At 46.7% G+C, this 11,473-nt stretch overlaps 1 protein-coding gene across 2 annotated transcripts; it reads right to left on the bottom strand.

Annotated features, from left to right (window-relative positions):
• Positions 1-11,304, bottom strand: Cdc42 (Cell division cycle 42). 2 transcript variants are annotated; one of them, XM_077677093.1, is made up of 5 exons: positions 10,859-11,304; positions 9,998-10,202; positions 8,727-8,909; positions 6,247-6,444; positions 1-1,148 (listed from the first exon to the last, which is right to left on the bottom strand). In XM_077677093.1, exons 2-5 carry the CDS (start codon positions 10,100-10,102, stop codon positions 1,059-1,061), a joined length of 576 nt encoding a protein of 191 aa, XP_077533219.1. In that variant the 5' UTR covers positions 10,103-10,202; positions 10,859-11,304; the 3' UTR covers positions 1-1,058. The 2 variants fall into 2 exon arrangements, with proteins under 2 accessions (XP_077533219.1, XP_077533220.1); XM_077677094.1 differs by lacking the exon at positions 10,859-11,304 and adding an exon at positions 10,501-10,522.
• Positions 11,305-11,473: the final 169 nt, after the last annotated feature.

Below are 11,473 nucleotides of genomic sequence, written 5' to 3'. Positions count from 1 at the left end.
TCAAGGCTGAAGGTCGTTTATTATAAAAATTCGTAATCTTTTTACAGTATACCAAAAGGCTGGCTTTTAGTTATTACCACAGAGAACTGCTAACTGAATGTTAATCTGTTAAGAGGTGCATTACCATTGTTAGGAGGCTCATTTAAGTATTTTCCTCTTTGCAGTAACCGGAGGCCCACAGGAGTGGGTGAGGGAAAAAAAAAAAGGAGGGGACGCAAGTTTCTATTTTCACACAACAGCAAATAAATAGTGTTGCATCCTCAAAATCATCTCGCTACAGCAACAAAGGCCACGCTCAAGCCCCATTTTGGCGCAAGCAAACTTCCCAGTAAAAAAATCTCGGATGCTGCGAAAGGAACGTCTGAAGCTGCAGGGTGAACCTTCAACGCACACACTTCATAAACGGTGTTTCTGCAACAGCTCTTGCACAAGGGGAACATCCGTAGCTCAATCCCGGGATCTAAATCAAGACTCTGGCACAATCCTGGGGCGGCTGATCCACTGCTTGCACTTACTCACTTGTACACTTGACACTGCAACAAGCAGGACAACTAAAGTTACGCATTTAAAAAAAAAAAAAAAAAAAAAAAAAACTCATCCAGAGAGGCCGAGAGGCTTCCCACAACAACAAACTCTAGCAAGGACGCACATCCACTCCAATACTGCGGTACTTGGCTAACAAAGTAAGGCTTTGGCAGCGGCCTCGCACTCCTCGCCTGGAGAAGGACGCGCTGCCCGGGACCCTCTTTTCCGTGGAGGCAGTTCGAGAGGAAAATGCGAACAAAAGAAAGACAGAAAAGTGCTGGCAAGCCACTTGTTGCTTCGATACAAGAGACGTGGCGTTCTCTCCCTAAAACAAGGCCCACACCGATCCCCCTTTGGGCAGCTGTTGTTCCCCTGATGGACTCTGCGGGCGGAGGCCGCTTCCCAGACTTCCACAGCGAGAGAAGAGAGGCGCCCAAAGAAGAGGGGGAGGTGGCGTCCTTGGCCCCTGGCAGTGGCCCTCCCTCCTTGGCAACTGGCAATCCTGGCTGGCGATGTCTCCAGAGACAGCCCCCCTATAGGAGGACGCACCGCCGCTTCGGCTTGGGCTCTGGGGGCTCCAGCGCTGCCAAGATGGCCTCGTCAAAGACGTTCTTCAGCCCTTTCTGGCAGAGGGGGAGAAGACACACAGCCACCACTTACTTTCAACGCATCGATGCGCCCAAGAACCATTTTCCGCCAAAAAAGGATCACTGCATCAGCACACGGGTGCCGAAAGCACTTCACCACCACTCAATCCCATTCTTACAACCGGTTGCCAGTGGCTATGGGTCCCAGCTGTAACAGACAGTCCCTAGTTTGATTTTTGGCTGTGGCAAAACCTATGAACACCCCTATGTAGCAAGATCATGGACCAAAATAGGTTCGCACTAATTTCTAGCGATTTAGCACAATGCAATTTATAGCACAGATGCAGTGCAGGCATTTCAGCACCGAGTTCAACTGCAGCTCACATCACTCGAAAGAAATTCAAAGGGACACTGTAGACAAATTATCAACTGGTCTAGATTGATAGATTACTTCACTCGAACGTGAATCGACCACCATTACATGCACAGCAGTCGTAAAATAATGTAGAAAATGACGAAAACGCTAAGCCTCGTCACCTCAGCGCAATGGCCAGGCAATCACAACAGCAGCAGCGACTGACCAACTTAAAACACAGAGTGAAGAGACACTAATGGTCAGCGCAATTGTTGACCTTGCCTTGGCAGCCCACAAAAACAAACAGCAGAAAGGCTCACCTTGGCTTTCAGCCTTAACTCTTTCGTTACGGCCGTTTTTGAAAATCGGCCGAAAAACGGCCGATTTTGAGTGCTTCCACAAAACGTTTTTTTTCTCGAGCTACTGGACACACTTAGCCTTGCTATGCATGAAATTGTAGCTTATAGATTGCTCTTCCAAACAGAAAGCAACAGTTTTGTTAAAGGTACAATTACTTACAGTTTATTCGTCAAGTAATCATAAAAAAGCATCCAAGAAAAGTATACGAAAAACACAAATCGGCAATTTTACCGAGACTAAAAATTATTTCAGTAATTTTAAGACATACAAATTGTTCCTAAGTTCTTTGGCTATGATTCAATATATAAATCAACAATGTACATCACGTTTTCAATTTTTGAGGGCCCGTCAACCTAGCGGAACTGACGGCTGTACCACGCCGCGAAGGCACTCAAGGGTGAGTGAGTCTCTGTAAAATGCGCATCCAAATATACTCTTTGTGTTTTCGCACAAAATCCTTATCAGTTCGGTAATAAAAAACAAGAAAAAAAATGCAGCGCTCCTGAGAAGCGTCGCACCTAAACCCTGCAGCGCTAATCTGACACGAGCGCCAGGTTATCTTGAAGGTAATAGTGCGATATGGTGCGGTGCATTTGGCAAAATATCCTGGCCGTACGTTGTCGAGACCCTAAACACAAAATCAAAACCGCAGTCGTCAGATAAGAAGCACGTTTTGTTTATAAATACAGCGCGGAGTCACAACGAAATGACCTGCCAGCACTTGTTGAAGTGCGAGGCACCTGAACCGGAGCTTCATCATCGGAACTGAAATCTGAAGATCCCACATCATTGCTTGACCCCTCACTGCTGCTGGAATCAGAAAAATCGACAGCAGGAGCTGCCGAAGTGCTTGCTACAGCAGTCCAACTGTGCGGAGCGCGGCGCAAACCCGACGCCATTTTTCCTCCCGCTCCCCTCTACCTTCGGTTCAAATTTCTCTTGCTACACCGCCACCATACGAGACACATAAACAAAACCGAAATTGAAAGAGAAGTTGCCAATGAACACACCAGATGGTGATAATTGTCTGTGGAGCGCGCATTTCAGATTTTGCGGGAGATTTGAAATCATCGGACACCGGCTTCCGATGGCCTATGGCACCGCCGTGGAAGAGTTAAATGGCAGGCCTATCGGAATAGGATTACGGAAAGATGGCAAAGCTCAGGGTAAGTCTAGACTGGGGCTTCTGTACAAGAATTTGACAAAACGTGCCTTTGCAATATTGTTTGTGCAGCTGGACCTGCAGCCGGGAACATCGGCAAAGGAAAAAATGCCAAGGAAAGGCCTTGGCATCGCTTTTTGTGAAGCAACTCCACTAGTTTAGGATGTACAAAAAACCAACCGCCCTTTCCCATGCTACTACTCTCTTCTCTGCTGCCACTCCTGGTTAGATAGCAACTGACCAGACGAGTGGCAAAATACCCGGTGGATGTCACCAAATGTGCCGGAAATCAGCCAGAATACCACGAGCGACATTAACGCTTCACGAACATACTTGGAATTACAATAAGGTCAAAACTGAACCCACTCTCACGTTTTTTTCCACCTAGAAGCCTCTCCTGACTATTCCTTTTCCCATGGGCACAAGAATAACCAGAACAGTGACAGAGCGAAATCATAAAGTAACCAAAAAAGCCACAGCACAAACGCTTGTTTTAAAGCGCTGAAAAGATGCAAGCATGAATGTTCAACAAGCAAATCTGAATCTGCTATGTATGCTGCAAGTCCAACCGCTCGGGCGGATCCTACATCAAAACAGCACATACAAAACACGTTCATTATCCACCTCCTTCCTCAAATGAGGGCTTCATTACCTTGATGTGGGAAATGTCCACACCGTGCATATAAATGTGCACGCTGCACAATGTGATGGCACGTACTGAAACTTCCGTACATGAGCGGTCAGTTTGACATACGTGGAAGCTAACCCTCTCATTATTACATACAATTCCATGCTCTTCTACAAACCATCAAACCTCACCACAAATCCCAGATAGACAGTTTTTGCTCACTAGTATATAGCTGCCAAGGACATGAGAAATTGGGAAAGCACGACCGATTCCACCAGGAGTGATGAAACGAAACCACCGAGTACAAGGTATAACTAGGGTCCTGCGTTTTCAGATAAATCCGATAAAATCCGAAAAACACTCGCCGGTAAAAATTTTGTGAACTCGCATTTATCCAAAAAACTGAATTCAGGGACCGCCGCCTGTGAAAACTAGACTACCCTTTATCATTCCCTGGGATGCTCGAAAAACCTTTCCTGTTCTATTTTCATGTTTCCACTTTTGTTAGTTCCACTTACGTTCGCAAGCTTCACAAAGGGAGTCGCTTTGGACCCTTATAAAAAACCAGATCTCTCCCCACAACAATAGTCGAACCAAGGTCAAACACTTCTCACCATCCCTGCCACTCCACTTCGGGCCTTTTTCCCTGATATGTTATTTTTCTAGAATTTCATTTGCCCTTCTCTGACCTCACTTCACTAAAGATTAAGCGTTTGAGTAAGTGCAAAGGAACAAGGACGAACGAAGTGGATGGGACACAGCGCTACTACCAACTCGTTTATTTTCACTGTAACGCCCGATTTTATACGAGACGGTACACTGCGAACGAAAGAAAAGAGGGAAAGGGGAGGAGCACAAGCAAATACAATAAAAACTAAAAAGTGGAGGATGACAGTTCAAACACCCGCTTAAAAAAGGCACTTTAGGAAGGCAAAAACTAGTGATTGGATAAGAATTTCAGTTCTGTCTTTGTCCGTGTTATGGAAGCTGTGCTAGTGCATTTGTCTTTCAATGAAACAATTTGGTAGGACTCGATTTCTCTTGTTAGCTGATCCTCGTGTCAGCTGACAATGCTGGTCTTATCAAAATTTGGCCAACATTCACAATCTTATTCGATTGTGTTCGATATTCGTTTCCTTTATCCACATGACCTGCTTGTTAAGCTCATTCTTAAAAAAAAAAAAGAAAAACCTCGAATGAAAAGTGCTCTCAATAATCAAGCTGAATCTGAATCAATAATCAATAAAGAAGCTGAATCTACATTGGTGCATGAGGTCTATTCCCTACTTGCTGTGCGCCTGAAGGCACTGTTAAGCCAATGGACTGACGCCTCAGTGACATGTTTTGGCGGGGAAGTCAACTGCATGCTCGACACTGCTGACGAGGAGAAGTGCTTGTACACTGTTAACAGCTTCCATGAGTACTACGGTGCTGTGGCCGAGAAGTGGAGCCAGACCGTCCAACAAAATATTGCGGACGACTTGCAATACACCAGCGATTCGTTTTGGTATTTGGTGCAGATCTTCAACCCGAACGTGAAGGCAGAACTACCTCACACGTTCTAGATCTACAAGCACTTGTTCACAGTGGTTGTGCAGCGAGAGCATGATATTACCCAGCTAGAAAGAGAGTTCCTGGCGTATCAGGCCTACATTGTGAAGGAAATTGTGGAGCCGCTACAGTTTTGGTGGATGCATGCACGAGACTGGCCCACCCTTTGACGTTGCGCACTGGATTTGCTGGGTCTACCCATATCTAGTGCGAGTGTCGAAAGACCATTCTCAATGTATCGAGTGGTCAGTCATAAGGAGCGTGCTGCGGTGACGGACACTAACATTGGAAAATATGCCTGCATATACTACAAGTTGTAAATGGATTTCACCACGAATGTTGCAAATATTGACTGCAATAAAAATGACTCTGCCGTTTGATTTCTTTCATTATTGTGCATGGCATTTCTTAAAGATCAATACTCTGCGACCCTAATAATCCGAAAAACTCAGATTTCTGTGTACTCTGAAAGGACGCTCCGAAAAACTCAGAATTTGCAAAAACAAACAAACTCCGAAAAACGCCCTCCGAATCTGCTCAAAAATAAAATCCAAAAACGCAGAACCCTAGGTATAACCCTGTATCTGGTTGCTGCTTACTGCACTGCTGCCTCCCTCGGTTCCAGTTCACAGAGATCCACACAGAAGCCACTTGTTTGCGTCATATCCTCGTTGTGTGAAAAGTAAAGGTGCTTAATTAGCGATTTCTCAGCTAGTGATGCAGCATCTTTCGACACTGAATAAATGCTAAGGGGACCATGGGAAGCCAGGCTTCTGTTTGAAACAAACAGAACGGTTGTCTTCAGAACCCTGCACTGATGCTATGTCACACACAGCATCCCACACAGCACAGTCCAAGGAACCTCCTGCAATGGTCGTGCTAAAGCGGTTAGCATTAATGCAGTTGTCACAAACTAGAAGAACCTTTATTTCTTCACCTCCCCCTGCACCTCTTGCAAACTCTTTGAAAAGAGGCATAGTGGCAACACCAGTCGTGTGGCATGCACGACCCTGCGAAGCCCACCAGTCGTCCCCTTGTCTCGCCCCCTGACGGTGATGACGATGGTCACTTGACTCACCTGAGTGAGGGCCGAGCACTCGACGTACTTGACGGCCTTGAGCTCCTTGGCGAGCTTGTCCCCCTGCTCGTTGGAGATGGGCTTCTGCTTGTTCTTGGCCAGCTTCTCGAGGGTGGCCGCGTCGTCCCGAAGGTCGATCTGGGTGCCCACCAGCAGGAAGGGCGTCTTTTGGCAGTGGTGTGTGATCTCGGGCACCCACTGGAGTGGCAGATGCGGGATGATGCCGGGATGGGGAGGAGTGGGAGCAAAGAAGGTCAGACCGCTGCTACCCTCACTTGGAGGAAACATCCCCTCCCCCTGCTTTGCCGGAATGGTGAGGAGGTTATTAAAATGTCCAAAGGGAAGTTTCCGTGGCCAACACTGGGCTCAAATGTAGATGCTCACCGATAGTATTATCCTTCCCAAGGTTTCATGAGGCTAAATGCAAAAACCTCTATCACACGCCTCAACCATTTCATTTTTTGCCTTTGTATGAGAGGAAGTTTAGGACCTAAAAATATTTCCCACGAAATACAATTTCTTGTCGCAATTATTCACAATTAAAACAAAATCCTGCAGCAGAAGCTTGGACTGATGCTGGATGACAGCGAGCATTCAATTGAATGAACTTGTGGAAGCCAAAGAAAAAGTTTGGTTTAGTCAAACTCGGTGCAACGGAATGCAGAACAATAGGGTGTTTAAGATAAAGTTGACTAGAGGAAAGTTTACTGGTCACCGCTCGCATTACCCCACAGGCTTTTCCATCCTGCAAAAATGTGGTTCCCTTTTCCTGCACTATCGTATTCAGCAAGGCTGCATTGACAAACTGACCATGCATGCCTAAATTCTGCAGCCCCTTTGCTGTCCCAACAGCCTGCAAAGCGCTCAGTCGGCTTCTCTAATGTCTCCCACACGACGCTTTGAAGGAGCACTGACACCAATTTTCAACGTTAATATTATTGCACAGTTCGCTTCCTTCACCCAACAAAATACCCTGGCTGAAATATGAGCGGCCTGCGACGCGAACAACATAGTTCAATTGGATCTCACTTATCGCACCAACGGAGCAGCGCGCGGAGCGGCACTCAGCAAATAGACATCAGCGTGACATCATCCAGTGAAAGCCAAAAGAAGTGACGCGGCAGCGCTCATCAAAAACTCGGGACGTCACTACACGCGCGCGGCCCCACGAGCGGCGAGCAGGCGCAACACCCTCTCAAGCGGGCGCCGGTGACAGCTGCACAAAGCGGTGAGGTCAGTCAGGGATTCTGTCATATGCGCCGTTCGGGATGAAAGCGCGGGAACTTGAAACAAACGATTTTCAGGCCGTTCAATATAAATAACTATCGCGCACTGAAGTATTTGAAGTGCTGTTTCAGGTTGGCCAGGCCATTAAGCATCGATAAAAGCAATAAAAGTGTAACCTAAAATTTTTGTGTCAGTGCTCCTTTAAGTCCAGCCTATGTCAATCTTTTTGTTCAGCCCGCTAACAGGACCCAACCCCGTTCTGGCTAAAGCTAGGTCTACACACCAAATCTAGCATGTCTAGCATCTTGCAGGTACAGTCCTTGCAGGTACAGTCAAACCTCGTTACTAGTCTCGGGACAGCAAATTAGTTCGTTATATCCAATATTCGTTGCAACAGTACAGGTAAAAATCGGCTTAACAAATCGGAAATCTGGCTCACGCAAAAATACTTGATACGGAAATGCATCTTTTTAGGCTTCCATTCCACTATAAACAAGGTAACCCTCACCTTTCTCCTTGCTGCATTTCAACCTCAGTGAACCAGAACATGAGTACGTGAAATTACAACAGAACAAAGCTCACTTGACAAAACAGGCCGGCGCTTTTATTTATTTGATGAAGGATGCAATCTTCATCGGGTGGATACTCGCAGCACTGTGAAGAATGAGGTCTTCCACAGTGTCCACGAGCAAAGGGCCTTTATACTTTTGCACTTTCGGACTACAGGGGGGTATTAGCCTATTCGTCAAACATCTCTTCGTTACATCCGATATCACAGGCGGCTCTCACGGTTTCAGTTTCATTAAAGAATAAGTGTCATTGAAATAAAGCGCGACCAACCAAAGTTTGCATTTAGTTCGCTACAGCCGATAATTGGCTATATCAGTGTTCATTATGACGAGGTTCGACTATACCAATTGCTCCATAACCTGGGCCAAATTTTACACCACTCACAATCACACATAAAATCGGCCAAAGAAAAAAAAATTAACATAAAAAGATGGTTGTTCGAGGAATGCGAGAAATCGAGTAAGGTATATAGGCGTTTTGCTAAAAATTGTCACTTGAACTCAAATTTTTTCCATGAAGAAAAGTTTGTTTCCACTGAAGCTTATTCGCATTGGGTGCAATGCCATGTTTACAAAATAGATTGTGGAATCGTTTGCTTATTTGAAATGTTCTCGGGCAAACTTTGTTCACAGCTTTATCCTCTTACTGCAGCACAGCTTGCGCACCAACCAGGTGCTGCTCACCTTTTCTCTGACGTTTTCAAACGAGGACGGGGAGACGACAGAGAAGCAGACCAGGAAGACGTCCGTCTGGGGATAACTGAGTGGCCGCAGTCTGTCGTAGTCCTCCTGGCCTGCTGTGTCAAAAAGTCCTAGGGTGTACGGCTCACCGCCAATCATTACAGTCACGGCATAATTGTCGAATACCTGGGAAAAAAAAAAAAAAAAAAGAGCCAAGTTTAGTAGTGAAATGGCTGCGGAGCCTGAGCAGCAAACGTTCAATGGGGCAACAACCGCTGGTAATTTTTTTACAGACTACAATGCCCCCAGAGAGACAGTTAGCCGTTGAACTGAACGGCGATCAAATAATGCCACGCAGCTGCTTTCTACGGCAATCTATTTTGATCATTCTCAAGCCCCATGAAGCTCAGTAATGGTCAAACACCATTCAGCCATTTGAATGTATTCATGTCCCAACTAAACAGCCAATCAAAGCCTCAAACAGCTCTGAAGTGACAACATATATAAAGAATTTTTTTCTTTTCGCCTCCTGGCTGACTTCACAAGCAGTACAGGAGGTTGTTTTGCATGGGGTGATGTTATTCGATGTGGATGTCCGGTAGTTTTAAAACGAATTCACGTGACAAAGCTGCAAATACTTCATTTTTAGAGGGAGAACAACAAATCGAGTGTACGATTACCAGTTGCAGCTCACACTCCCTTCATTTTAATCTTTTATTTCCGCTTTTGGTTGGTTATCTGGTACGCACAAAGCAAACCCCGGGCTCCAGGGATGGCTGTGTGACAGCAATGATTCCGCCCGTTCATAACTTAAATTTCTTGTTTTATCTCTAGTGCTATGCAGCACAATATGGTATGCTTAACGGAATTGCCAGCTGCAACAAAGCGCTGCAATGACCAGACCTTCAGTGAACACAATCGTTGACATTGACGCTAAACTTCACTCAGCCTGCCTCCACATTCCACAAAGGGCGGTACAATAGTGTTTATGAGTCGCACCCAGCATGATTACACGTATAAACTGAACTCTAAATGGGCGACACGCTGGGCAGAAAGGCCCGCTCGCGCCCCGAAAGCCATAAAGACCGTGACATGTATGTTTACAGGTTTAGGAGCAATACCCGCGAGATCACAAATGAGTCTAAATGGGCGACACGCTGGGCAGAAAGGCCCGCTCGCGCCCCGAAAGCCATAAAGACCGTGACATGTATGTTTACTGGTTTAGGAGCAATACCCGCGAGGTCACAAATGAGAAATGAAGGAGGTGGGCTTACCGTGGGGACGTATTCTGATGGAAACTTGTTTGTTGTGTACGAAATCAGCAAACATGTTTTACCAACAGCACCGTCGCCAACCACAACACACTTGATGGTCTGCATGTTTCGCCACTATCCTTGCAAACACAAGCCGGAGGGATGCTTAGTCCCACGAGACAGCGGGAGCGACCGGCAGCTCACCTTCCTTCGAGGGAGAGCCTCGCTGAAAGGCAAACGGCAGCAATGTCAGAAACGGACACGGCCGGACACTTTGGTTTAGCCGCACAAAACTGTGAGGGGCGGGCAGTCGTCAAACGCGCAGATGCGAACGGAACAAGGAAACGACCCAAGAGCGCCGTCCGAGGAATGCCGGCACACCTCCGCACACATAACACTGAGTGGGCGCAGGCAACAAACAACCCAGAGCAAGCACTCCACGTAATTATCCTACCTCCACAAGAATACCGGTAAAGGTAAGATAGCACTTAGCTTTCCGACCGCGAAGAGTAATCAAAACGCACCGAACACTTCTCCCGAGATCGCAAGGTTTTAGCTAGAGCAAAGCGGCTGCTCAGCGCTAGGACACCTTTAGGCATTTGTTCCGGGCTAGCCGTAAATTTTTATTTGCGTCCTTTGGCGAATACGTAGAAGTATTTTGCGGCAACGTGTGCTTTTAGCAAAACACTGACAATTTCATTAGGCCTAGTACTGCTCAAGTGGAATATTACGGCAGGCCGCCATATTGATAGCATTTAGCTTTGTCAAAAAGGGGGCAAAGGAACTCTAGACAGCTTGTCGCGGTGCACCTCGACTACGAAAATCGCCCATTTACGAGCTCCGTTAACTAAACGTGAGAAGTAAACGCGGGAAGGGACCCACCTTAGGGAGAGACCAGCGATTTATTTCGCACCCGGCCTCCAGAAACTCGCCTTACTGGGCGTAACTACTGGAGTGGCGTCACATCCGCCGATGTCAAGCGCGAGCTTCCTTCAAAAAATACTTCCACAATGGGCATTTTTTCTGCGGTTGCTTACGTATCCAAGATTCTTCTGCTCATATCCTAGCTTTGCTTTCTTTTTTTGTAAATGCCTCTTAAAGTGAGCCCAAATTGACAGTTTCAATCACATTTTTCGTACACTTCTGGTAACGCACGCAGATGCGGCGGCACGAGCGACAGCGGCGATGGCCGGCGGCAAAATGTGACATCACGCCGATGCGGTAATGTGAGGGAGCAGCGCGTTGTGGAACGTGCATCCGCAGTTACCTAAATTATTTGGCGTGGTTTCTGGCTGTCCTGGTGAACTATATTCAGCTTGAAGGAACTCAAATTAGGTTGCGATATTTTTTCTCAGCTTAGAAGGCGCTCAAAGGCATAGAGGGAGAGAGAGAGAGGGACGAAGAAATAGAACGACTCTGCGCGCGCAATTCTTCCTAGTTGGCGCATGCGCACACCCACGAGTTGCAGTCGACGCTACTCGACCTCGCAGCAGAAAT

This window comes from Haemaphysalis longicornis, unplaced genomic scaffold, assembly GCF_048455015.1.
Source record: "Haemaphysalis longicornis isolate Haplotype H1 unplaced genomic scaffold, Haemaphysalis longicornis Haplotype H1 scaffold_7, whole genome shotgun sequence".
Classification (NCBI taxonomy): Eukaryota; Metazoa; Arthropoda; class Arachnida; order Ixodida; family Ixodidae; genus Haemaphysalis; species Haemaphysalis longicornis.
This window is presented reverse-complemented; position numbering and strand designations above follow the sequence as displayed.

Coding starts and splice junctions, on each gene's coding strand:
- Cdc42 (XM_077677093.1), bottom strand. CDS start 10,102: ATGCAGACCATCAAGTGTGTTGTGGTTGGCGACGGTGCTGTTGGTAAA. Junction 8,910..9,997: donor CATCAGAATACGTCCCCACG/GTAAGCCCACCT, acceptor TTTTTTTCCCAG/GTATTCGACAATTATGCCGT. Junction 1,149..6,246: donor AGTGCTCGGCCCTCACTCAG/GTGAGTCAAGTG, acceptor CCCCTCTGCCAG/AAAGGGCTGAAGAACGTCTT.